Genomic DNA, 27,984 nt, shown 5'->3' with positions numbered 1-27,984 from the left:
GTCGATGAGCATTTTCGGGATGAGCGAGCCTTGGGTCACCGCTTCGGATTCAAGAAAAGGAGATAGCAAATGTGTCCCTTGGGAGAATTTGCAAGACTTGATCTTGACTCATCCAGACGAAAGAAAGAGGGTCGATATATTTGCCTTAAGCATCTATGGATTAGTGATCTTTCCTAAGGCTTTGAGGCACGTGGACGAGGCGGTCATTGACTTGTTTGATCGCCTTGAGAAGGGAATCACTCCAGTACCGGCGATATTGGCAGAAACTTTCAGATCTTTGAGCTCATGTCGGAAGATGGGCGAGGGGCGATTCATTGGATGTGCTCAACTATTGATGGTATGGTTTCATGGGCACTTTTGGAAGGTAGACAAGGTTTCCTACCGAGTCTTTTCCGAAGGTTATTCCCCTTTGAAGGAAGAAGCAGCCATACAGAGGAGAGAGGATATCTCGGAGGAGAAATGGATGAATATTCTTCAAAACCTCAAGGAGGGGGATATTGAATGGAGAGCTTATTGGATGGTCCCCGACGAGATCATGTACCGATGTGGTAACTTCGATTGGGTGCCATTGTTAGGAATCTGGGGAGCTACTGGGTATACTCCGTTGATAGCTTTGAGGCAATACAAGTCGAGGCAGTTTGTACCCACGACCTACGGACTTGCTCAGAATGAATTCTCATTTAAAGGTGCTCACTATAAGAAGAGAGTTCGGGAATTATCAGATGCTTGGAAAAAAACTTGCTGGATGAAGAGGTTAGCCGTCAGTTCTATGGTAACATCCGAGTACAGCGAGTGGTTTAAGAAGAGGATTAATGATAATATTCCTAGGCCAAGCTTGGAGAGTGCTCAACCTGTCGGAGAACAATTACAAATCTCCCCATCAGAATTAGAGATTATAAGACAAGATTTCGAGAAGAAAAGTTTGGAGCTTGGGAAGAAGATCGAACAATTGGAGGAAGAGAAGATGCACCTAAGGGTAGAGGCTGATGTCCAGAAGTCAGAGGCTGAGAAGTGGAAAAAAGGAAAAACTAAGGCTGAAGAAGATCTAGACAGTTTGAAAACGGATTACAAGAAGTTACGCCTATCTATGAGGATTGCGGGCTTAGGTAAGACTTCCGAACAATGGCGCCATGAAATTCGAGAAGAAAAGGCTAATACCGACCGGTGGGAAAGGAAATTCCGAGAAGCTCAGGCACGAAACGAAGATTTGGAGAAAAGTCTGTCGGAAAGCAGAAATGAGCGAGGGGAATTAAGGGCCAGAGTGTCAGAAGTCGAGAAGTCTCTGCGTCAATACCGAAACCGCAACACCGCGATGGAATTAAAGGCAAGCTTGAGCAAGATAGAAGAAATGAAAGGAAAAATTGAAGAGTTAGAGGCGTCGCTGCAAAACTATGAGATGAGGATCCAATTTTTCGAGGCAAACGAGGATCGTTGGAAGGAGCAGCTTCACCATGCGCAAGACCAAGTTAGAAACAGAGATTACCTTATGGGGGAGGCCATAACTCAGATTCGGGAAGTAGCGGACTACTTGCAAACTTTAGCTGTCCAGGCAGACACACTGAGCGTGAAATATGAGTTAGTATCGGAGCGCGGACAAGAGCTGGCCTCATTGCTTAGAAAAATTAGGACTTTGAGCGCTAAAGCGAGATTTTATTTGTAACTCGACTTTATGTAAAAGACTTTATTTTCAAGTAAAATTTTCTAAGGGCAATTGAATCAAAAATTAATGCCTCCTTTGCATTCATGCATTTGCATTTGCATCATATCATTATGCATTAAAGGCCATAAGAGTTTTCTAACTAATTAATTAAAAATTATTTCAGTAACCTGGAAACCAACGAAAACCAACCAACCACACACCCCTACGGTACAAGGAAAAAATCAATAGATAAGAGACTTGAGAAATTGGAGCAAATGCAAAAAGAAATACAAGAACAAATGCAGTCTCAGATGCAAGAGCAACTAGCCAAGATTCAGCGAGAGATGAAAGAGCAAATGATGGAGTCCCAGAGGGAAATGATGAGTCAGCTATCCCAACTGTTGTTGAAAGGAGCGGATAAAGGAAAGGGCCCTATGGATAAATTTGAAGAAACTAACGAGGATCTTAAATACCCCCTGGCTTCACTCCGACGCATGTACCGATAAAGCCCGAGATTAATTTACCGAAACCATCTGTCACGATCATGCCCCAGCAATACCAGGCCAATGCCTCGACACCAATAAACATTCCTATAGGATCAGGCGCCAATCCCGGAGATAATCCAGCTAATCCATTTGTCCCGGACCTTGATGACATGGCAGAAATGGAGAAAGGAAAAATAGATATGGCAAAACAACTCGATAATCGGTGCAAATGGCTCGAGGAAAAATTCAAAGCAATGGAAGCTACTGATTACTGTGGCAGGATCGACGCCAAGGACTTAAGCTTGGTCCTAGATCTGGTACTCTCACCAAAATTTAAAACCCCGGAGTTCGAAAAGTATAACGGACGAGTTGCCGAAGCTCATATTACGATGTTCGTCAAGGATGACAGGGTATGTTAACAATGATCAGCTATTGATCCACTGTTTCCAGGACAGTTTGACCGGATCTGCGGCCAAGTGGTATAACCAGCTCAGCCGTGCCCAAATTGGTTCATGGAAGGACTTGGCTCAAGCTTTCATAAAACAATACGGTCACGTGACGGACATAGCACCTGACAGAATCACCCTACAAAACATGGAAAAGAAGCCGAGTGAAACCTTCAAACAGTATGCACAACGGTGGAGAGAAATAGCGATGCAAGTTCAGCCACCCCTCTTAGAGAAGGAAACCACCATGCTATTTATCAACACTCTAAAGACCCCATTCATTAACCACATGTTAGGAAGTGCTACTAAAAGCTTCTCGGACATAGTAATGTCCGGGGAGATGATAGAAAACGCGGTGAGATGTGGGAAAATTGAAGCGGGAGAAAGTGCCAAAAGATCGGCTCCTAGAAGGAAAGAAAGTGAAGTAAACAATGCAAGCATATACAATAAAAGTTATTCCAAGCCAGTCATAGTGAGCCAACCAAGGGCAGTGACTACTAGCCATCAGGGCCTTACAAAGCAGGATTCCAACCCAAGGCCTAACACAGAAAGAGTTCAATTCACACCAATTCCAATGACGTATAAGGAGCTTTACAAGAACCTGTTCGACGCACATGTAGTGTCCCCATTTTACCTAAAACCCATGCAACCTCCATTCCCTAAGTGGTATGACGCAAACGCTCAATGTGAATACCATGCAGGAATTTCGGGACACACAATTGAAAACTGCACGGCCTTCAAGAAATTGGTCGAAAGGTTCATAAAGATGGGCATTGTGAAGTTCGATGATCCCACAGGACCTAATGTGGCAGGAAATCCGTTACCCAGTCATTCAGATGAAGGGGTAAACGCGATAGTCGAAAACGAAGGGAGGAGAACCAAGATAGATGTATCAGAGGTAAAGACTCCATTGAAGTGGGTTTGGAAGAAAATGGTAGAAGAAGGTTTACTTACACAAGGTTTAGGGGAGAAGCCCGAAGGAGCAAAATACTACTGCGAATATCACAATAAAGAGGGTCATGAGATCCAGGAGTGCAATGAATTCAGGGCAATGGTACAGATATTGATGGAAAATAAAGAGATTGAATTCTTTGAGTATACTGAGGGCCTCGAGGGAGAAGACGTGTGCACGTCAGAGCAAGGGCCAACCAACAATGTCCGAGGGGTTAATCACCCGGTCGTAATTATATCCCGACCAAGAGTCAATGAAGTCGGAGTACTAATTGCGCCAAAGGTCATAATTCAAAAGCCCGTTGCTTTCCCTTATAAGGATAGCAAAAGGGTTCCTTGGAATTACGACTGCAATGTAACGATCCCGGGAGGAGAGAATCCAGTTGTCGCTTTGGGGAAAGGTCAAGACGAAGGTTTCTATACACGCAGCGGAAGGCGTTATACTCCGAACACAAAGGCAGAATCAGCTAAAGGAAAATCCGTGGTCATTGAACAAGAAAAGGAAAAGACGACCAGACCTGGATCACCCGTCAATGAGCCTGTAACTGAAAAAGAGGCTAAGGAATTCTTAAAATTCTTAAAACACAGCGAGTACAGTATTGTGGAGCAATTGCACAAACAGCCAGCTCGTATATCCGTACTAGCATTGCTCTTGAGTTCAGATACTCACCGAAGTGCATTGATGAAGGTTTTAAATGAAACATATGTTGCGGATGACATCTCTGTCAACAAACTCGATCGCCTAGTCAATAACATCAGCGCGGATAATTTTATTTTCTTTAACGATGATGAAATACCATCGGGAGACATGGGATCTACAAAGGCCCTACACATTACCACTCGCTGCAAAGGATACACATTGCCGGGGGTATTGATTGATAATGGATCGGCATTGAATGTCATGCCCTTGTCCGCGTTAAATAGGTTGCCAGTGGATAACTCTCACATGAAGACATGTCAAAACGTCGTGAGAGCATTCGACGGTACGGAAAGAAAAGTGATGGGAAGGATCGAGATACCTTTCTTGATTGGCCCAAATACATACGAGGTAGACTTCTTGGTAATGGACATCAAGCCATCATACAATTGTCTGTTGGGGAGACCGTGGATTCACTCGGCGGAGGCAGTGCCGTCGTCCCTACACCAAAAGTTGAAGTTGGTAACTGAGGGTAGGTTGGTAACGATAAACGCGAAGGAAGATATCATTGCATCTCTCACCAGTGATACACCATACGTAGGTACAGACGATGAGGCGATAGAGTGTTCTTTTCGATCACTAGAATTTGTCAATGCTACATTCATCGTTGAAGGAAACAAGATCCCAGCACCTAAAATATCCGAAACCACAAGGATGGGCCTACGATTAACTATTGGCAAAGGAGCTTTGCCAGGGAAAGGACTTGGAAGATGCCTCCAAGGAAGGATCGAGGTACCAGTGTTGAAGGAAAAACGAGACCGCTTTGGCTTAGGATTCAAGCCAGATGCGAAGCAAAAGAAGAAAGAGCTGGAGAAAAGACAAGAGATGAGGAGAGCGCGTTTGTGCGGTGAAGAGGTCAAGTGGGAGCCGATGACCTTCCCTCATTTATCCAAAACATTCATCTCAGGTGGGACTATTTACTCTAAAGGAAGATCGACAAGGAAAGAGCCCGCCGAAGAAGTATTGGAAAGTTTGAGCATTAACGCCATATCTGAAGGAAAATCAAGAAAATTTAGTCGAATTCGCCTTACATCCACGGAAGCGTTTTGAACAATTGGACCGTGGAGGAGATCCCTGTAACTTTTAGGGTTAACTCAGAGTAATGTTCAAAACAAGCTTATTGCTCTAAGCCTAAGGGCAATAAGAATCCTTTTATGAAATAGGCATATGTCCAAATATCGTTATTTCAATAAAAAATGCATTTTTGCTATCATCTTGAGTGAATATTCTTTTATTCTTTCCAATTCGTTCATAATCATACCATACAAATAAAATATTCTTAGATTCATTGTTCTTTGGATTTCTTTCTTCATCCATAACAGGTCCCCAGATATCAATGATATGAGCGATATTGCCAATGACTCAGAGATTCCTTTCGAACAAGACTTGTGTATGGAGGACACGGAGGATTTTGAAGATGACCAAAATTGTGGCCTATCTCCTGATTTGTTAAGAATGGTAGAACAAGAGGAGAAACAAATCTTACCTCACAAAGAGTCGGGGGAAACTGTGAGCTTAGGAGAAGAAAAAGAGGTGAAAATTGGAGCTAGTATCGCTGCAGAAACAAAGTGAGACCTCATCGAGTTACTCCGGGAATTTAAGGATTTCTTCGCCTGGTCATATAAAGACATGCCCGGATTGAATACCGATATCGTGGTACGTCGACTCCCTATAAAGAAAGAATGCAAGCCAGTTCAACAGAAACTCAGAAGGATGAGACCCGATGTTTTGTTGAAAATAAAAGAAGAGGTCAAGAAGCAGTTCGATGCCGGTTTCTTACAAGTGGTTAAGTACTCAGAATAGGTGGCCAATATAGTCCCAGTTCCTAAGAAAGATGGAAAGGTACGGATGTGCGTAGATTATCGGGATCTAAATAAAGCCAGCCCAAAAGATAACTTTCTGTTGCCTCACATTGATGCATTAGTGGATAACACGGCAGGTTACTCACTTTTCTCGTTCATGGACGGCTTCTCGGGATACAACCAGATAAAGATGCATCCGGAAGACATGGAAAAGACCACATTCGTAACCATGTGGGGAACATTTTGTTATAAAGTTATGCCATTCGGGCTAAAAAATGCGGGAGCAACATATCAGAGAGCCATGGTAACTTTATTCCATGATATGATGCACAAGGAGATTGAAGTTTACGTCGATGACATGATTGCAAAATCCAGAACAGAAAATGAGCATGTGCAGGTCCTGAGGAAACTATTCTTAAGGTTAAGGAAATTCCAACTAAAACTCAACCCATAAAGTGTACCTTGAGCCCGGTCAGAAAACTGTTGGGATTTGTGGTCGATGAAAAGGAATTGAGATCGACCAGATAAAGTCAGGGCTATACAAGAATTGCCTCCACCACGTACTCAAAAAGAAGTTCGAGGTTTCCTAGGAAGGCTGAATTACATCGCTCGGTTCATCTCACAACTAACAGAAAAATGTGATCCGATATTTCATCTCCTTAGGAAGCATAATCCAGGTGTTTGGGATGAGGAGTGCCAGAGAACTTTTGACAAGGTCAAGCATTACCTATCCAATGCCCCAGTACTGATGCCACCTTGTCTGGATAAACCACTGATATTGTACTTGACGGTGTTCGAGAATTCCATGGGATGCGTGCTAGGCCAACATTACGAGACTGGAAGAAAAGAAAGAGCAATATACTATCTCAGCAAGAAATTCACTGAATGTGAAACGAGATATTCGCCGATCGAGAAGTTGTGTTGTGCTTTGATTTGGACAACCCGAAGACTGAGGCAATACATGTTATATCACACAACTTGGCTCATCTCAAAACTGGACCCTTTGAAATACATGATGGAATCAAACGCTTTGAACGGAAGAATGGCTCGTTGGCAAATTCTGCTTTCCGAGTTTGACATAGTCTATGTGAACCAAAAGGCTGTAAAGGGGAGTGCAATAGCAGATTTTCTGGCCAGTAGAGCTTTAGAAGATTATGAACCATTGAGCTTTGACTTCCCGAATGAAGACCTAATGTACGTTGCAACCACGGAAGAAGACTCTCAAGAAGGTCACCTGTGGAAATTGAATTTTGACGGAGCTTCAAATGCTGTGGGTAACGGAATTGGGGCAGTCTTGGTATCCCCAAACGGAGATCATTATCCTTTTGCCAGTAAATTAGATTTTGACTGCACGAACAACATGGCGGAATACGAGGCATGCATCATGGGCATCCGTGCAGCCATAGAACGCAAGATAAAAGTATTAGAGGTATACGGAGATTCTGCACTAGTGATCTATCAGCTTAAAGGCGAATGGGAGACAAGAGATCCCAAGCTGATCAGTTATCGAAGATTGGTTCTTGAGTTAATTGAGGAGTTTGACGATATCACCTTCTGCTATCTCCCACGAGATGAAAACCAGATGGCTGATGCCTTGGCAACTTTAGCTTCTATGATGAAAATGAACAAGCAAGAGGATATGAAGCCTATCCAAATGAGCATTTATGAGGCTCCGGCTCATTGCTGCAACATCGAAGAAGAAGAAGAGAAAGATGACCATCCTTGGTATCAGGATATTTTACGATATGTGAAAAGTCGTGAATACCCAAACCAAGCGACTGAGAATGACAAGAGGACATTAAGAAGGTTGGCCAGTGACTATATCTTGGATGGAGAAATCTTGTATAAAAGAAGAAAAGACCAAGTGCTCCTAAAATGTGTGGATGCTGTCGAGGCTAAGCAAATCCTGGAAGAGGTTCATGAGGGTGTCTGCGGAACACATGCTAATGGTTTCACCATGGCCAGACAGATTATGAGGTTCGGATATTATTGGTCCACCATGGAAAGAGATTGCATCAACTATGCCAAGAAATGCCACAAATGCCAAATCTATGGAGACAAAATTCATGTACCTCCTTCACCCCTTCACGTCATGACTTCTCCATGGCCTTTCTCCATGTGGGGCATGGATGTCATTGGGCCAATCTCACCAAAGGCATCTAATGGACATCGTTTCATCTTTGTGGTTATAGATTACTTCACCAAATGGGTATAGGCCACTTCTTACGCCAACGTCACAAAATCGGCAGTCAGTAAGTTTTTGAAGAGAGAAATCATATGTCGATATGGGATGCCTGAGCGAATCATATCGGACAATGCACTGAACTTAAACAATAGCACGATAGCAGAGGTCTGTAGCCAGTTCAAGATTAAACATCATATTTATCGTCACCGTATCGCCCAAAGATGAATGGTGCGGTAGAAGCGGCCAATAAAAATATAAAGAAAATCATAGGAAAAATGACTGAGACCTATAAAGATTGGCACGAGAAATTACCATTTGCCCTGTATGCCTACCGGACATCAGTCAAAACATCTACCGGGGCAACGCCATTCTCTTTAGTTTATGGAATGGAGGCGGTTCTACCTATTGAGGTCGAGATTCCCTCTCTACGGGTGCTTTCAAAACTAAAGTTAGATGAAGCAGAATGGGTCCAGTCTCGATACGACCAGTTGAACTTGATTGAGGAAAATAGGCTAAAGGCTATCCATCATGGTCAAATGTATCAAAAGAGAATGATGCGGGCTTACAATAAGAAGGTTCGCCCTAGAGAATTCCATGAAGGAGACCTCGTATTGAAAAAGATCCTTCCCATACAAAAGGACTTCAGAGGAAAATGGATGCCGAATTGGGAGGGACCTTATGTGGTAAAGAAGGCTTTCTCTGGAGGGGCTCTGATTTTGACCGAGATGGATGGTAAAAGCTTGCCTAATCCCGTGAATTCAGATTCGGTCAAGAGGTATTTTACCTAAAAAAAAAAAAAAACAGAGAGGCCAAGGCGAAAACCCGTAAAAGGGCGTTTTGAGACCAAAGGGGTTTTGAGTTGAAAACCCAAGAATGGGCGATTCAAATTTTGATCAAAGTTGAGGGCATGCAGTGGTCCTGTTTCCTCTGAATTGACAAGAAGGAGGGATGCCACATCTTGGGGCATCGACAAAATACTCTGGAGTTTAAAAAGTCCTCGAGAAGTTTGTGCAACAAAGCTCATACTGCGATATCTGGGGCACCTATTCTTATCTTATTCATTTTGTTTAGCAGAATGTGCCACCTTAATTAATTCGTAGGTTCACATTTTGTACCTTAGCAAATGTGCTATCTTAATCATCTTGAGCTTCGCTCTTAATAAAATTCTATCTCGCCTATTGCGATAATCTTTTTCAAGCGTCTTTCATTAAGTTGATGATTAATGGACTAATAATATTCAAAAAGTGTTCTGCATATTACTCTGAAATTCTTCTAAATGATACAAGGACCTGAAACGGAACTAATTAGTTTGAATCGCCCAAATTCAAGGATTGGAAAAGTTGGGGAAAGAGTAGCCTAGATTGCGATTATCCTTCGGGTATTCTGCCAGAAATACCAGTCAAGAAAAAGACAGAATAATACGTCAATAATAAAATCTTGATGAACAACGAGTGATTAAAAGAGGGGGACATTTTGCATTCATGCAAACGTCATTCATACACGTCTAGCTAGGAGCATTTGATTCATTCTGATCATGACATCCTAATCATTTGGCATAAATAAGTCCATGAAACGAATTCAACAGGTCATGTTCTCCAAAGAATGGTGTAACAGATCGAAGACGAAGAACCTTAAATCCCTAAGCAGTAGGGTAACAGGTTGAATTGCAGATCTTATCCCACTAAGCAGCAGGGAAACAGATCGAAGGCGAAGGGCCTTAACCCCCTAAGCAGTAGGGTAATAGGCTAAATTTACAGATCTTAACCCCCTAAGCAGTAGGGAAACAGATCGAAGGCGAAGGGCCTTAACCCCCTAAGCAGTAGGGTAACAAACTGAATTTACAGATCTTAACCCCTAAGTAGTAGGGAAACAGATCAAAGATGATGGGCCTTAACCCCCTAAGCAGTAGGGTAACAGGATTGAAATCAAGTATCTTCTCCCTGAAATGGCATTGGAGCGGCTAAAAGCCACAATAGATCTCCTTGAAGTTTCAGTAGAGTAGATTGAAAATCACAGATCTTCTCTCTGAAGTTGCAGTAGAGCAGATCCAAACAAACCTTATCTCCCTAAAGTTGTAACGGGGCAGGTTGAAATCACGAGTCTCATCTCCTTGAAATTGTAGTGGAGCAGGCTGAAGATAGTGGATCTTATTTCCCTGGAGTTGCAGTGGAACAGATCAAAGCTACGAATTACGAGTCCTATACCTCTGAAGTTGCAGTAGGGTCGGATCAAATTCTCCATATTGAGCAGATACATAGCAGATCCAACCTTCAAATGATTTCATTAAAGCAGATCTAAGATGATTTGGCATCTTTGTATTGTCAGAAAACAAATCGAAAAAGTAGATTTGACACCCCTGTGTTTATAGGGAACAGATCAAAGATAGCAGATTTGGCGTCTCTGTATTGGCAGAGAGCAGATCAAAGATAACAGATTTGGCATCTCTGTATTGACAAATAGCAAATCAAAGACAAAGAATCTCGGCTTCCTAAAGTTGCGGTGAAGCAGATTTAAGCCATCACCCTAGCTCCCTAAAGTTGTAGTGGAGTAGGCTGACGATTGGAGATCTCGTCTCCAGTGGAGCAGATCAGAGAAAACAAGCCTTAACCCCCTAAGTTGTAGGGCAACAGGCCGAAGATTGCAAGATTTTGTCTCCCTGAAGTTGCAGTGGAGCAAAGTCAAAGTCATAATCCTTATCTCTCTGAAGTTGCAGCAGAGCAGGATAAAAACCCACAAACTATGTCTCCATGAAGTTGCAGCGGAGCATATCGAAGATACTTGAAGAAAAGAAGCACCAAGAAGTCGAAGCTCAGCAGGCCCTGGCAAAATTGGCCCATTTATAGTCTTTGCTCTATTCTCGTTACACGACAATGAGCAAAGAGGGGCAGCTGTAGTGGGCCAAATTTGCCCGAGCCCACTAGAAACCCAAATATACAATAAATAAATAAACAAATGAACCTCAGTCCATTAAATAACCCTATCAGACCCAAACCCAATTTTAAAACTTGGCCCAAATTTACAAGGCCCGCTAGGCCCAGAACACTAAACCAAGACTGAAGTCTTAGCAGCACATGTTTACCCCTCAGCATCCTCGGCCTCTGTACCGCCTCTGTACCCCTATGCTGCTCCAGCCTAGACCCATACCCTCGTGCCAAGGGCCAACGCACGGCCACACGTCGCCTCAGTCTCTGAACCCATACCCGAGCGCCAACTCACAGCCCCGTGCTCACACGCAAAAAAGACAAACAAAACGGCAGCAAACACGAACAAAACAGCAGAATAGCAAATGAAAATGATTTTTTTAATTTAGTTTCCAGCTTTTTTCCTTCGGCTATAAAGCCATAGTTCTCGATAAATGTAAAGGTGACGAACGAATGCCTACGTTTTTACATAAGATATCTGAGCAATACAAAAAGCAAACAATATCGGAAGGTGATTTTCCGATCTAAATCTCCGGGTTTTCTTTCTTTGTGATTATTCTCTTGTTTTTTTTTTGTTATTTTACTTTGAAAGCAAATAAAGTAAAGAGGAAAGGATTTACCTGCGCATATGAGCCATTGGAGACCATCTCTTCTTCGTCGAGATCGAAGCTTGAGAGAGGTTTTCGGGCTAAAAATCTTACCTTTTGGGGCGGGGTTTAAAGTGGGAAAATGAAACGGCTTCATGGCGAGCTATCTTCCATAGGTTTCAATGGTGGAACGCGGTAGTCAAATGGTCGAACAGGGGGTTAGGGAGGCATCGAAATCAGCTGTGTTGAAACCCTAATAATTGGGTTCTTTACTCACGGCTAAAGAGACAGCAAGCTGCCATTCAATGGCCTTTAATGTTAGGAAGTAGACGAAGCGGTGCCGTTTGGGGTATTGGAGGTCCGCGCGTCAACCCGGATAGCAACCTGGATCCGCGCCTTTTCATTCGAAATGGGAAATTTGCGTGATGGGTCCTCCGTATTCGCGCGAGCCTCCGATTGCGCCTTTATGCGCCTTGTTTTTTTATTATTTAGGCTTATAATTTGTGCTTTGTTGCAATCTGACCCGCGCTTAAGCGCATCATTTTGGGTTCTGGTATATTGCCAGTTTTAGTCCCTTGTATTCGCGCGCGCGTCAAAAATTAGTCCTTTTCCTAATTTCTGCAACCGACTTTATTTATCAATGATCCTTTTAGTTTCGTTTTTGTTCCAATTGAGTTTTTCTTTGTTATTTTCAGCATTTTATTCTCTCGAAACCCTTCTATTTTTGAGACTTACTTATCATTCACCATTTAATATATTATTTTGGAATATTTTGTCAAGTTTTGCATGATTTGTTATTCGTACTTTTATTTATATGTAAGTACCTCTGTACATATAATTATATATATATATATATATATATATATATATATACGTATATACATCTATCTATTTTCTCTTAAATTTGTTTGTTTAAACTCCTATATATATTCGTTTTATAATAAGATTTTTATTTTACGCATGTTATTAATCTTGCATTTTCTATACATATAGTTTCTTTTAAATGTATTCTCGTCTTTTATTATATAATCTCCTATAATATGGTTTTTAAATTATTATGGTGCATATATATATATGTGTGTTTTTATTAACACCTATGCTTAATCTATTTATACATATATGTTACTAAATCTATGTATTTTTACTCGTAGTTTTCTTTATATATATGTGAGCATGTTCAGTAAAACTATTATGTGGTTTATAATAAAATTAATTTAGCCCAATACATAATATTTAAATGTTTTGCATGTATTTGCCTTTAGATTTATATGTATGTATATGTATATATCTTATTATCAATCTCTTTTACAATAAACCTACGCATACACTGTTTTATAAATTTACTTTGAGCATTATGTCTTGTCCTATATCTCCACTATTCCCTTGTATTGTATATACTTTAAATTATCGCGTATTCTTGCCAACCTTTTAAATAAATTTATGTTGAAATTATTCCACATTTAATTTAATTCAAAATTTCATCTTCTAATATCCATTTCAATAATTATATATATGTACTCTTATTTTTATGCAAATCATTAATTCATACATTATGTGTTTTAAAATATTTATTCTTCAATGTATATTTTAATTATTGCATGTGTTTATGAATGTTAGTACTTATCAATTCATCAAATCCTATAGTATGTGTTATGCACTTAACATTAAATTGAAACAATTTTACCATGTTGCTTCTTCGATTTGCATTTTATTTGGTGCCTCTAATAATTGTATTATGCTATGTATACTGCCGTCGCGTCTTATCCATTGTTTCATATGGCCTTGTTAATTACTATTCATGCATGATTGAAGTTAGGTCATAATTTTTAGATTAATTATATTTAGTTGCTTATTCTGATTAGTCGATTAATATTTTCATTCGTTAAGCATTGTATCTCGCATGTGCACGTTTCCCCATTCATCGTTTTACTTGACTCTCGAAATGTGGTCTTATGAAACCCATTTTTAATTAATTTCATCTTGTTTCAAATCGAATTAATATGTTTTAAGATAGTTTTACAAGTATTCATTCAAAAATTCTTCAAAATAAAAAAAAAGGTAACATATTTAGCAATTCGCCAAAATCGTGCCCTAACGTGTTGGGTTGCAATTTTGCGTTTGCTCAAAATAATCGGGCTTCCCTTCAAAATTCCATTCATCTCTTTTAAAAAATTTTAAAACAAAGGCAATATTCGGCGTTTGACAATTCGAGAATCATGCCCTATCGTGTTGGGTTGTGGTTACTGGTTTGCTCAAAATGATCGAACATTCCTTTACTTTCTCACTCATGTTTTAAAAAAAAAAACAAATACTTAAAAACGAAGATGATGTTCAATATTTGGCGATTTAAGAATCGAGCCCTATCGTGCTGGGTTGCGCTCTTTCATTTGTCCAAAATAACTGAATATCTCCTCAGAATTTCACACGTATTTTCTAAGACAAGGTAATGGTCAATGTTAGGAAATTCGAGGAATCGTGCTCTCTTGTCTTTGGGTTTGGTTTTCCGTTAAACTAAATAGTGAGCATCCTTTTGGGATTTTCAAATTATAAATTTTTGGACGTCGGAACAAGAAGATTTTTTGACAACTAACTCGGGTTATCCGAATATTATTAAAAAGAATCACATTTTAAAAGCATTTTTAACTCTAGACATAAGGACAATATTTAATCGATGTGGTACCGATTTCGGGCGTAGTGAGGGTGCTAATCTTTCCTCATGCGTAACCGACTCCCGAACCCATTTTCTCAAAAGCTCGTGGACCAAAATCGTTGTTTTAGTAAACCAAAAAAGTTTTATTAAAATAACCAAATTCTTAGGTGATCCGATCACATCAAAACAAAAGATCGGTGGCGACTCCATTTTTGCTTTCCAAAAAGTCGATCCATCATTTTTTTAAATATTTTAAAAAATGGTTTCGATAATGAGGAGAAGCACAAACAAGATATTAAAAAGGAAAGAGTAGTAGTATTTGGGTATTACAAATTGATTGTAGAAGTAAGAGTAGAAGTAAGAGTAGAAGTAGAAAGATGTGATTGCTAAGTCGTGGGATTCATGACCATACCGTTTGCGTCCGAAGTTGATATTCGTCGTGTCCCAAACCCAACCATCGTATTTATTGTATTTATAAATGTAATATAAGTTATTGTATTCAATTTGAATATTGTTGGTTTAAAATTATATATTAATATTACGATATGAATCATCAAAGTTATTTCTATCCTAATAAAAATTTTAGTCTTTAAAATACAGACAAATAGCTGCTTTTGCTAAAGAATGGGAAAGCAACGGTTGATAATAATTAAGAAATGCTAAGGAAAAAAATCTGCTACGAAAGAATGCTAACAACGGGTCCTTATCCAACATTTAATTGTAATGTATCCTCGTTTAAATCCATGCTCAAAGGAGACCCTGTCTGAGCAGCTTTTATATGGGCAAGGCAATAGCTGATTCGCCAAACTCCTCTCCTCTCATGAATCCCTCCGTTCCTCCGCCTCCACCCTTGCCTTCTCTCCCAATCCAACCTACTTTCCCCGCCGCTGCCCACCGTCGCCTCGCCATAGCCATCGACTTAAGCGACGAGAGCGCTTACGCCGTTAGATGGGCTGTTCAGAACTACCTTCGTGCTGGGGACGCCGTCGTACTCCTCCACGTTCGTCCAACCTCCGTCCTTTATGGAGCTGACTGGGGCTCTATCACCCCTAACTCCAAAAATAAGTGCGAAAACGACTCCAACAACGGGTCGCAGCAGGAAATCGACAAGGAGTTGAGCATTTTGACGACAAGGAAAGCAAACACGCTGGCTCAGCCACTAGTGGATGCTAAGATTCCGTTCAAAATCCACGTAGTGAAAGATCGTGACATGAAAGAGAGGTTGTGTTTGGAAGTGGAGAGGTTAGGGCTGAGTGCAGTGATCATGGGGAGCAGAGGGTTTGGAGGCACAAGGGGAAGGCTTGGCCTAGGATTAGGAAGCGTTAGTTATTATTGCGTCAACCACTGCATTTGTCCAGTAGTAGTGGTCCGCTACCCGGACGAGGATGAGAGCGGAATAGGCAGAGCCGAGAGGGTTACCAAAAAGAAGATCGTTGATGAAGATATTCAGCTCCTGCTGCCAGTATCAGAAGAAGAAGTTGAGTATCAGGATGCAGAGGAGGAGGAGCACAATGGTTAGGATTTTCGAATTTATTTATATTTTCATTTAGTAAAAATTAATTGAAATTAGGTTCATAAAGCATTAACATTAAAAATGTTGCGGTTCATATTTCTTGTTAGCAGATGCATAATATGGGGTGAACGCAAAGCAATGAGAGGTATAGGAGTTAGAGCTTGTGGAAACGTCCGTCGCCGCGGCTACATCTACATCCCAAGACAATAGCAAATAATAGATTCAAAGCGTGACAAGGATTGTGTGTAGTGTTGCTCAGCTGTTCTTATAATATCAGCATCGTGTTTGTAGTTTTCTTTGATAACGTGGATGTCATTTGTTTGGCAGTATGTCGCCAAACAGAGTTCCCTTAGCAAACTCTAACTAGTACCACAACAGAACAAAAAACAAAGCCAAGGAAAATACGTAATATAATATGTTAGACTGGATGACGGCATCTTGGCTCAACACACCAACAATTGGACACAATAGTTGCAGTCTATATAAGTTATCTGTCCCTCCCTCTGGGGTCCAACTCTTATCAAATTTCAACCAATATCACGTTTTATCTACCCATGTCATATGTAGTAGAATTGTTTTAATTTAGCGGGTCATTCAATTTTGTCACGGGCTCAAGCTATCACCACAGTCAAGTTTGTGGATGCTAATGGCCTAAATGGTAAGGTTAAACTTTTTTTTAAATGGTAATATGTTGATCAATTTTTTACGAAACTGTTTAAGTAAATGTTAAAATTTTAAAATAGTCAAATTAGTTTGAAATTGCTCAAATAAAGCTTTTCAAGTATCATATATCAAGTTTTAAATCATGTTTTTTTTTTTTTTTCTGTTTTGAGCTACATTTTACTGAAATACTATATGTTTAATTCTAAGCATGTCAACATTCATTAAATTTTACAACAAAAGTGAGCTCAAATGTGTGAAAAACCTTACTTAGGCATTTTGTGAAGATTTAATCATTTTATAATCATTTTAAAAAATTAACTCCTATATAAGTAACCCGTAAAAAATAGACCGTAATTATGTTAATGCCTAACTCAAGTAATTAGTATCCATACACAACTTCTAACATATTTTATTATTTTTAAATAGCATAAGAAAATATTAATTTTGAACCTAAGATTGAGTTTACTAGCAATTGATCTAGTTTGAAATCAAGAATGAACTTAATAATGGTCTGTACTCATTTATATCTATCAATATAGACAAATAACCAATATTAGTTGATATATAATTTTGATTATTTGATTGTTTTTATCATCAGGTGAAAAATTTAATAGGGTTTGAACCCATTTCATTTCGATGTTAGATGAGACTTTTAACAATTGCTTCAAGTAAATTTTAATTATTTAATGTTTAAAATTCTAAAACTTGAATATTTATAACTTTAAATTTTATATTTCCTTGTAAAGATATAAAGATGTACTGTCTAACCCTTTCTATAAAATTAACCTCTATTATAACAGCCAAGTTCTTAGTAAAATCGATTTTTATGTTTTATTTTAACTCTTTATAATAACTTTCCACTTATAAAGTACATTCTTTATTAATTTAGTTTTCTGTAACATCATGTTGTCTAAAATTTTAAGTAAAATTATAGCTATTTCATATAAGCAAGCCCATTAATTATAATTTATTAAATTAAAATGATCATACTTAAAATATTATTTCAATAAAATATTTAAATTTCACATGAAAAATCTATCAATCATAATAATCTTCAACGAGCGAAATTAAATATATCAATTAACAAACTATTAGGTTTTCGATTAGATATTCTACTATTAATTTGGAATATCATAAACTTATAAATTAATTACTTGAATTTGATAATTCATGATAAATTAATTAATCTAATTTGATAACTCATTCGATTTAATTGAATTTGTTAAATTTCTATACTTCATAATTAATCATATAAAATAAAACATGCATAAAAGTAATAAATTTTGAAAAATATAAAAGGAGTGTTTTATTTCAAATCAAAGCATTGCAAGATTTGGAAAATTGATTGCCCAAACACCATTGTTTTCATTTATATGAATCATTTTGGCTAACATGTGTTGCTTTGTTACTTTGCTGTTCTGAATGCGGCATGCTATAGGTGGAGAAATCATGTATGTATATATATATATATATATATATATATATATATATATATATATATATATATATACCTTAGTTAATCTCAATTAAATAATATCAATTTAAGAAGTTTTAATGCAATCAATTAAGTCTTAGTTTGATTGACATGTACATTGTTGCTAATGTAGAAAACATGGGCTCAAATGCACATATCATTCTCTTATTTATGGGTTGGGAATGGACCATGAATAATTTTAAGCCATTGTCTTCAAAGAAAAATAGATATCATCAAAACCTGTAATGAGATCACTCAAAAAAGACCAAGAAGGCTTAATTCATTTAGTCTTTGAAGTATACTACTTTTTTCACTTTGTAAATCATATTTAGAAACATGATATCATTATCTCTTAGATTCTACAATAATTATTTTATAATTCAATCAATTGAAATTTATAATTAATATACTTTTTAGATGATAAATTTAAATAAATACGAAGTTGTTATGCTTCATTAGTTTCTTAGTTCCCTTGTTCAGAATGACAGTGCAACCGCTAAAAAGCAAGGGAGGACTCACTATTTAGTAGGTAGCAAGATGGAGGACAAGACATGTAGCTGATCAATTGACTTCCAACAGGATGGTGTAAGTCGGAAGACCACTTGTGGGTGTTTCTCATGTTATTTTATGTGATGCCACGTGTCCAAATCGGGTTGGGTATAACACATCTTAATCAACAATTTGATTGAAAAACAGGCCTAAGTTAACAGAATCTTTTAAGGAGACCATTTTACTCGTATTTGAAATGTAGAAAGATCAGTTAGTTCATTTTTGCAGTAAAAGATCAAATGCAATCAGAGCTATATATACTATAGAATGTTATGTATGTTACTTTTACCAAAAACTCCAACTGCTAGACTAGAAAATACTACTCTTGTTGTTGCAGCCACCATCCTATTTATGCATAAATTAAAATGACCCCACGTAGCCCAAGTTGCAAAGAAAAGCACTCTTAAAGATAAAAACGTGTGGGGCACGTGAAATGATTAGGGTAGTGAGCTTGTTAGGAAATGACTCCAAGTAAAAGTGTTTTTGCTTTGCTTTGGTTGCTTGTTCTGGGGAGATGTGTAATTGAATATTATTGAGTATATAGACTTATTTATGGTCAGATAGAAAGTCTTGACACGCAAAATGCAGGTAGCTCAATTTCAATTCCAGTGGGGATGGGCAGTCAGAGTAACCAATCACATACTCTTACACGGCCATCCTACTATACGTGCTTGACACTGAGATTGTATTTGTCCATGGCATTTCCCTCACATCTAGAGGTGGGTAGGTAGCCTTCTCTACCGCCTTTCCTTCAAAGGTACACATGTACTTTCTTTGCTTTTATAGATTAGAGCTCTTCCTCCAAAATACAAAACTATTGACACAAATCAAAGTACAAGTAAACTAAAAAGCTATAGATTGGTACAAATTACAGGCCAGCTATTAACATTACAACATTCCTGTCAAATCTTATACTATTGGTAGAACAGGTTAGATCATGAACCTACTCAAAACGAACTGCTAAGGCCATTACAATTTCTAGCTGATTTAGGATTTCACTTTTATTGGATTTTATCTGCCTTTGTTTGTTCTGACTCCGTCTTCACCGCGCTTCTCTAATTCGACTGAAGCCGGTTTGGTCTTCAGATAGCATTGTAGAATCAACAGAAGCCGCCAAATGACTACCTCACCTTACCTCTTTTTACTTGATAAACCCTCCACTTCGCCTTGCTGCTAACATATCCGCAAGAAATCTTAGCCCTCAATTTCAAGAAAATAGATAATACAATCTAAAGAACAAAGAATTATGAAACAAAAAACCTACGTGAATTCGAAAATCTGAAACATTTGCTCTCAACCTTTTCAATGGAAACAAGGTTTTCGATTTAGAATTTTAGACACCTCTCGCTCACCACCAGAAGAAGTGGAAGCCGACGAAAGTGTATTGGATATTGAGCACCATGGCACCACCTGATTATGGGCATCATCATCATTAGAATCTGCATCTTCTTCGTCTTTGTGGTCGTCATTTTGGGCTCGATCACCGCCATTGACGCACATGTCGCAAACGAAGACGTTGTAACCAACCTTGGAACCAGTTGTCCATGGAGTGGGAGACCGGCAGGCGTGACAGAGAAGACACCTCACGTGTCTCGCCATGAGGAAGTTGGCTCTGTGAAGCGTCGCAATCCCAGCACAAACTGGCTTTGTCCGATTCACAATACGTTGTTGCCAACATGCAGAGGTGTTAGAAAGTTGGGAACAATGCAGCGACAAGCAAATGTCCAATGTGTAATTTGGTTGTGAAAACTTTTTGTAACATGTGACTTATGTTTAGTTTGATTGTAATTTTTGTTTTGCTAAGGTTAATCATGTACTTAGCTGATTTAGTAGACTCTTAGGTTATCATTAAGCTGATTTTACAGCTTGAATACTAGCAGAAACAATGTTTTGTTTTCTTCCAATGTAATAAAGCTACTTATGTATATTGTAATGTTGCTTATTGTAGTAATGAGAAGTCTTTCAATTTTTCCTCTCAACATATTTATTTTGCTTCTGTTTTTCATCTTTCAAACACAAATTTTTACTGTTTTTTATCTTTGGATGTTGATATAACTCAACAAGAGGTCACAACTAGGGGTAAGCGTTTGACTAAATCGAATCAAATCGAATAAAAAAATTTCGAGTTCACAAATCATATTTTATTATCCTAATTTGACTTGAAATTTTCTCGAATCGAGTCGAGTGAGATGGAATTTGAATCAAATCGAATTGAATATATTTGTTCGAGTTAAATTTTAAAAAATAATTTTGGGTCCTTGTAACCACTGTCACCTATCATAATAAAATTTGTCCACCTTAATCAAAATTTTTATTAACTTTAATCACCTCATAATTTATTTATTAATCTTTTATATACTGAGTTAGTTTCTTTGCTTGCTTAGTTATTTCAATTATCTTCAAATTCTTGTCACTATGTATTTTGAAATTAAAAAATATATTAAATGTAAAATTTGATTTTTAATAAAAGTTATTTTAAAGATAAAATGTGAAATTGAAACCAATATAAATTTTAGCACGAATATTTTATAGCATAATTAATAATTCAATTTTAATATAAATATTCAATATGACTAAACAATTCAATAATATAAATAATATAAAATGTGAAATTTAATTTAATAATATAAATAGTATATATAAATAAAATTATTACTATTTATGTTTAGTAATTTTTATTTGAGAGTAAATGGTGAGAAGTAAAAGTTTAGGAGAAAAATAAAAAGTTTTGGGGAATAAAAGTTTGAGGGAAAATAAATGGGAGAGTAAAATTTTGGAGGGAAAATATTAAAAAAAGAATTGGGGGGATGGGTTTGGGGTAAATGGGAGGTGATATGAGAAGGAAGTAAAAGTTTTAGGGGGAAAATGGGAGGGAGTAAAAATTTTGAGGAAAAATAAAAAGTTTTGAGAGTTTTGGGAGTAAAATTTTGAGAAAAAATAAATGGGAGAGTAAAATTTTGGTGAGAAATGAATTTTGGGTAGATTGGGGGGTTAGGATGGGAGGGGAGTAAAAGTTTTGGGAGGAAAGTGGGAAAGAGTAAAAGTTTTGAGAGAAAAGTAAAAAGGTTTAGGAATTTGGGATAAAAATATAAAATATTATAGTTTGATATTCGAATTATTCGAATTCAAAAACTCAACTCGATTCGAACTCGAAATTCAAAAAAAAATCGAATTGACTCGAATAACTTAATTAACTCAATTCGTTTAACTTAAAATTTAAATTTTTTTAATTTTTTCGAGTTGAATCGAATTTTACTTACCCTAATCACAACTCATCATCTCCTTCCTCTTTCAACCAAAACAGAGAGTGATGTTTGGGTTTCTGCTATTTTGTGTGAGATGGAAGAGAAATGAAAAGAGCAACTTGTCGTGGCTTAATTAAACAACCTTCGTTTTGCTTTCACTGTAATTAGTATTGGGTTTTTGTCCTATTCTCCAACGTCCATCCATTGTCAGCGGCTAGTATTTAAAGACTGCGTCACTTAGAAAGTATGGACAATTTCCACAGTTTTTATAAAAAAATATAAATTTTAATCATTTTCACGACTCTTGTTTCTATTCTTTTTCCTTTCTAAAAGGGTAAACTATAAGAACAGCTTAATTATTTAATTTATTTATTTTAATCACTCAAATATTAATTTTTTTCCTACATATTCTATTGCAAATGCCAAATATTATTATTGAACGAATGCAGTCAATGTCGATTATCCAACTAGTATAATGGACCATAATAATTTGTTTTAAGATAGAATGAATAGGTGAAGCAGCTTGCGGTTAAGAGTTATTGGAAAAACTCGGGTTTTGTGTCGGGCTGAGGTTAGCTATTGGGATTGCAGTGCCCTTAGAGCTTGGGAGCAGGCTGCCTTTCCCAGGTTCTCGGCCGAAAACAACAAATATCAACACTAGTGCTAAAATGTTTACATTGAGCCACTAGAAACAAAATTTCATGATATAAGGATTGTGCATCATGCATGCTCAACTGCAATCTGTACTTTATTTACATGTGGGAACGGAGCTAATGAAAAGGTCGACTTGCCCAGGCTTCTATGTCCTTGACACACTGGTATCATGCTTTTCTTGTTGCTGCTTAATTAATTAATATCTTGCCTACAAAAGCATTACATGGAATTCGTCCTTTTGAAATCTTTTGTGGAAACCTTTTTAGATCATCCACCTACTGTTCATTCTCTTACTCATTCTTGTGCATCCCCATCTTCTGTTGCATCACACGCTTTAGATCTATCTTTGTCTCACACTAATTTAGCTCATGCTCAACATGATGACAACATATTTTCTATAGCAGGAAGTCCAGATCCAGTTTCAGATGATCATATTACTTCTTCTCCTCAGTTAGTTGTCCATATTACATATGCACATTCCATGATTACAAGAGGCAAAATAGGTACAGTAAAGCCAAAAATTCATCTCTATCATGTGACTAACATTTTGTACATTCTACATATATTACTAACACTCTTCTTAAATAAAGATGTTGAAGAGGTGTATATGAAGCAACCACTTGACTTTGAACAAATTGGTGATAATGGTGAACTTTTAGTTGTTTCACACAACACAAAAAAAGAAGACAGCAGATCATGAAAGAAATTGTTGAAGTTGGCCTCCATGCAGATAAAGCAACCAAGGAGCAGACTTATGCGGATGAAGTATGAAGAAGCAGATCAAGCCGCACTTACAGCACATGAAGTATGCATGCAGCTGCTGAAGCACATTACTGCTATTGTATTTTATTTTTTGTTTTGTTACCTTAAATATTGTTTTGTAATTTAGTCAGATTTGAACTAAGTGGGTGACATATTTTGATGTAATTAGATGCTGATGGTTTGATAAATCAGTATACCTATGTGTGCAAGCAATGTTTTCATAAGTTCCAATGTTACTTAGTGGTAGTAGGTAGTTGTTTAGCTGAAATTTGATTATGTTGACCAGCAATAACACTAGTAAATGTAATGGCATTATGCCAAAGTTCATACTGAATGAAAATCTATCAGATTTAATCCATTTTTACTCCACCATTTTCTTTGCTTTCAATTCTATTCTTTTTTTTAAGTTCAAAATCTCTTGACTTGAATTTCAAGTTTTCTTTTCATTCTTTATCTGAATTTATTACATTGTTACTTAAGTTCCAGACTAAGCTTCATACTTCCTCCGGATAAATTGTTCAAAAACCCAACAAAAATCTTTAACATGTCATTAGATTAAGCCTACAAGTTCATTTTTACTAGGATACTTTCAACAAATAAGACCAACTTTATTTGCACCTCCATTTGATTGTTATATCTCTCACTAAAAATAATATATAACCATTTTCAGAAAAATTTCAATCGCTTTTGTGTGCTTCCAATTTCGGCATCATTGGAGATATTTTTTCTTTGCTTTATTATTTTATGCTTCAATAGTGCCAACTGCCAAGCAAGAATGACGTATTCAATTAAATTAAAGCCTTTTGGGTTCGGATCATGGACCGACAACTTGGCCTTCAGCCCAACAATCAAGTGGATATCCTAGCCTGCTGGTCCAACTCCGCTCGACTGCAGCCTGCTGTTAATCTGCTCCCATTGGTTTTCAAAGATAAAAGACAAAATTGTATCACCTGTGGCTAGTATTTATTTTTTAATTGGCCTTCAAAATGTAGAAGATTAGTTATTGAGTTTATTTTAGTAGATATTTGGAGAAATCAAAAAAATTATATTACTCATTCTTTTTGGCTTTTTTAAAATTAAATTTAACTGATTTTTAACGTAAATGCTAACTAAAATATTATTTTTTTTAACTGTATTAGTGTTGCAACTCATGTGGCAATCTTTTTAAAAGATTTGCAATTAAATTTGACTTCATTTAAAAAATTAAGTACTAAATTTAGTATGATTAAAAAATAAAATAATATTTATTGATATACAAAAAGACTTCAAAAGAAAAAGGGGTTAGTCAAATTTGGGCAGCTTACGCCCTAAGACCCACAACCCCCCTACACGTATAAGTTGTAAATGAGAAGTTTCTTGTTAATTTGTAGTTAGTTTTGAAAAGATCATCGAAATTACAAATGAAAGTGTAAGGTATATCTATAATTAGAAACTTGTTTATTTAATTAAGGTCGTCTATATTAATTTTGGGTTTGAAATGTTAGGCTAACCAGCTGGTATTAATTATGGTCATCATGTAATGTTGATTAAAATTGTCAAAATGCCGACTACGAAGAGCAGAGTAGGGCAGCATCATTTGTGTCGCCATTCGTGCGTTCACTTTGTTTATTAGGAAAACAAGGTGTTGAAAATTGAGCCATGGTGAGGGTGGTAGCATTAATTTAATTTTAGCTGCCTCCACCCAGAATATCAACATCAGTTTTAGTTATATTTTTATTTTATACGCGTCGTATACACGTATAAGTTCGTGGGGGACTTTCATACCACTTTCCTAGCTTTTCAAGTCATTTTTTCCTTCTCATTCACCTTCCCTCTAAGGAAATCAATCACAAATACCATTTTTTTAATTTGTTGACTAAGTTTGAAGATTAATTATTCACACATCACCACATTAATTACGTCTTCTTATCGAGAAAAAAAATAGCAGGACCTGTATTAAATGGTGTATTTTATAATAATAAAAGTATAATTTCATCATTTTAATAGTTATAGTTTTATAATTCTTAAATCAAATTCTTATCATTTTTAAATATTAAAATAAAATTTTATCATTATTAATTTAAAATTTTATAAATTATAAAAATTTTAAACTGAAAATGTACCATTTTAGAAAGGGCCATGGCTCCCCTGAATCTCTTAATGGTTTCGTTACTGATTTTGGAGTTTATGAATAAACTTGAAAATGATTATAGGGGCGCCGGAGTTAATACTCCAGGACACCAGTGAGAAAAGTTTGTAGCAAGATGTAAAATGAAATTGAAAATAGTGTGAAGAGTAGAATGAATACTGTGACTTTTGATATTTAGAGAGCAGTTGAGGGGTTGGCCTCATTTCACTAAGCTGGAGACGCTGGGTAGAAACTTTCCATTGTAGAATGATTAGGGTTGAGCTGCTCTTGATATGTTAAACTTTGAAAGTGTAAATTCATCGTAGCCACCTATGCCCCGGTAACTCTGATAATATTGAAAAGAAACAATGGAAGGAAAATAGTAATATGTGTGGGATTTTGACAATTGTAAACAGCGTTTACAGTTTATGAATCATAAGAAAGGTTTGGAGTTTAATTTGTTTAATAATTTGCGTGTTATGAGAAATTGATGTTTTGATGTAAGTTGGTATGAAAATTCCATAACCGACCAAATCAGGAAATTAAGATACTTTGCTTTGGAAGAGCCAATGGAGTGGAGTTTTCTTCTCAAAACGAAGGTTCCTCCAACCCAAAGTTGTGTCTCTGTGCATTACCCCCAAACAAGCTTTTCATTTTATATTTCACCTCCATTATTGTTTTTGTTAAATGTAGTTATTGGAAACTCCAATGGATATTAGAAATGGTCAGTATTTTGTGTAATGACAACTTGAATTGGTAGTTTTATGATCTCTGAATCCCTTCTAATCCAAAATACGTTTATTTTTTCCCTTTTAATTGTATTAGTAGATTCCTTCTGTATCCGCCTAAACTTATCAACGAAGCCTCTGCCCACAACTCATCAAAGTCAAACCAAAGTGCTATGAGAGTTTCCTGAAAGAAGTATCCATATCAATACAACCTTTGACCTAAATTACAATAATTTCCCCTTCATACAAATTAATTGGTTCAAATTTGCACTAAGTCCCTCTACTCTTCTTACATTTCTAATTTAGTCTACTTACTTTTTATTTCAAGAAATTTAATCCTCTACTTTTTGAATTTAAAAATGAAATCTAATTGTTATTTTTTGTTGTATTTCAAAATATCGCACTAATAAATATAACAAAAAAAATTTTACAAGGTTAACAAAACTTGAATTCTGACTTTGAAAAATAGAAGGACTAAAATCTTGGAAATAAAAGTATAAGACTAAATTACAAATTTATAAAAAAGTTTAGGGACTTTAGCATATTTTATCCAAATTAATTCCCCTGTTGGATTCTATCTCAATTCTCAGGTCAAAAGCAGACCCAAAAGCATTAAAAAAATCCAAAAATCATAAGACAACTTCTCCGAAACAGAGGCTGTTTCAGCTCTGCTTGTGCGAGAATCAAAGCCGACCGCAATAAAGTCGTGTCCCTTTGCTGTCATACATTGGTAAAACATATCCCATCCTCTTTCCGGGAAAAACCTTCTCCTCCTTTTTCTATTTTTCAGATTCGTAATCGTGTGTGTATATATATATATATATTGCTTTCTTAAAACAACCCAATGCGACTCAAAATAAGAGAGTTATCTTTCACGAAATCATAGTGTGAATAACCAGAAAGATAGAAAATCCATCCAAGGATCTAATGGCAGGGATTGGTAAAACAGCTCCTGAATTCGAGGATTTATTGCCGGTGATGGCGGAGAAGCTGGGCGGAGAAGGGCTGATGAGGGAGCTGAGTAATGGGTTCAAGATGTTAATGGACAAGGACAAAGGGGTGATCACGGTGGAGAGCTTGAAGAGGAATGCCGCAATGCTGGGGTTGCAAGATTTGAGACATGACGAGCTTGTGAGCATGGTGAAAGAGGGTGATACCGACGGTGATGGAGCTCTGAATGAGATGGAATTTTGCGTATTGATGTTCAGATTAAGCCCTGGTTTGATGGAAGAGTCCCAGTTATTGCTGGAGGAAATTCTTCAAGACGACCTCAATTCTTCCGCTTTCTATTAGCATTTTTTTTTTTTTTTTTTTGCTTCTTCTCCTAGATGACCCATGGACTTGTTTACTATTCCCATTCATTGTCAAATAATACATTGCCTTGCCATATACATAATAGTACCACCTATTTATTTTCTCGTTCGGATTATTTAATCAGACAGTAGCTTATTTCATACAATCCCAATCAAACAGAGAGCAAATCATTTGGAACCAACTATTATCATATCTGTTTCCAGGGCCAGGGCGTGATGATCTTATCTTGTTTTAGTTTCTTAAGAAACAAATGTTTTTCCTACCCAATTTTAATATACAGCTCTCACTTTGTTTCAAATGCCAACACAAATGAGTCAATGTACAACTACAATTCAACCCTCAAGACCATGGGATGGCAAAACATCTATATTTGATTTTCTTGAGAAATACTTAAGAGCTTTCTGGAACTTTAAACCTATAAATATATATTTCGTATATGTATTTGTTGTTTATTAAAAATGATATATTATGGTGTTGATGAACAAATTATAGTATCCTTATTATAATACTAAATTAAAATAAAATTAGATGATTTGGAGTGTAACACTATGAATCTTTTACGAATATAAAAACTCGGTAGGAGTTGAAATTTAAAAAAAAAAAATGGGGGCG

The 27,984-nt window shown here is 36.9% G+C and overlaps 4 protein-coding genes across 5 annotated transcripts; 3 read left to right on the top strand and 1 right to left on the bottom strand.

Moving 5' to 3' along the window:
• The first annotated feature begins 2,183 nt into the window (after positions 1-2,183).
• On the top strand, positions 2,184-5,268 carry LOC108478067 (uncharacterized). Its single transcript, XM_053022952.1, has 2 exons — positions 2,184-2,441; positions 2,575-5,268. Exons 1-2 carry the CDS (start codon positions 2,184-2,186, stop codon positions 5,266-5,268), a joined length of 2,952 nt encoding a protein of 983 aa, XP_052878912.1.
• Positions 5,269-14,869: 9,601 nt separating this feature from the next.
• Positions 14,870-16,233, top strand: LOC108478788 (universal stress protein PHOS32-like). Of its 2 annotated transcripts, none has more exons than XM_017781248.2 (2): positions 14,870-15,877; positions 15,987-16,233. In XM_017781248.2, exons 1-2 carry the CDS (start codon positions 15,142-15,144, stop codon positions 15,992-15,994), a joined length of 744 nt encoding a protein of 247 aa, XP_017636737.1. In that variant the 5' UTR covers positions 14,870-15,141; the 3' UTR covers positions 15,995-16,233. The 2 variants fall into 2 exon arrangements, with proteins under 2 accessions (XP_017636737.1, XP_017636736.1); XM_017781247.2 differs by having other exon boundaries at positions 15,055-15,877; positions 15,984-16,233.
• Positions 16,234-19,573: 3,340 nt separating this feature from the next.
• LOC108478068 (uncharacterized) lies at positions 19,574-20,161 on the bottom strand. Its single transcript, XM_017780499.1, has 3 exons — positions 19,904-20,161; positions 19,693-19,791; positions 19,574-19,642 (listed from the first exon to the last, which is right to left on the bottom strand). The coding sequence occupies exons 1-3, from the start codon at positions 20,159-20,161 to the stop codon at positions 19,574-19,576; spliced, it is 426 nt and encodes a 141-aa protein (XP_017635988.1).
• Positions 20,162-26,685: 6,524 nt separating this feature from the next.
• On the top strand, positions 26,686-27,517 carry LOC108478661 (calcium-binding protein KRP1-like). Its single transcript, XM_017781134.2, has one exon. It carries the CDS (start codon positions 26,986-26,988, stop codon positions 27,349-27,351), a length of 366 nt encoding a protein of 121 aa, XP_017636623.1. The 5' UTR covers positions 26,686-26,985; the 3' UTR covers positions 27,352-27,517.
• The last annotated feature ends 467 nt before the right edge of the window (positions 27,518-27,984 follow it).

Source organism: Gossypium arboreum, chromosome 12 (assembly GCF_025698485.1).
Source record: "Gossypium arboreum isolate Shixiya-1 chromosome 12, ASM2569848v2, whole genome shotgun sequence".
NCBI lineage: Eukaryota > Viridiplantae > Streptophyta > Magnoliopsida > Malvales > Malvaceae > Gossypium > Gossypium arboreum.
The sequence above is the reverse complement of the archived record's forward strand: the minus strand, read 5'-3'. Positions and strand labels throughout refer to the sequence as shown.

Coding starts and splice junctions, on each gene's coding strand:
- LOC108478067 (XM_053022952.1), top strand. CDS start 2,184: ATGCCCCAGCAATACCAGGCCAATGCCTCGACACCAATAAACATTCCT. Junction 2,442..2,574: donor TAAGCTTGGTCCTAGATCTG/GTACTCTCACCA, acceptor CACTGTTTCCAG/GACAGTTTGACCGGATCTGC.
- LOC108478788 (XM_017781247.2), top strand. CDS start 15,142: ATGGGCAAGGCAATAGCTGATTCGCCAAACTCCTCTCCTCTCATGAAT.
- LOC108478068 (XM_017780499.1), bottom strand. CDS start 20,161: ATGGCGAGACACGTGAGGTGTCTTCTCTGTCACGCCTGCCGGTCTCCC. Junction 19,792..19,903: donor CTTCTGGTGGTGAGCGAGAG/GTGTCTAAAATT, acceptor TTTGTTCTTTAG/ATTGTATTATCTATTTTCTT. Junction 19,643..19,692: donor ATCAAGTAAAAAGAGGTAAG/GTGAGGTAGTCA, acceptor TGCTATCTGAAG/ACCAAACCGGCTTCAGTCGA.
- LOC108478661 (XM_017781134.2), top strand. CDS start 26,986: ATGGCAGGGATTGGTAAAACAGCTCCTGAATTCGAGGATTTATTGCCG.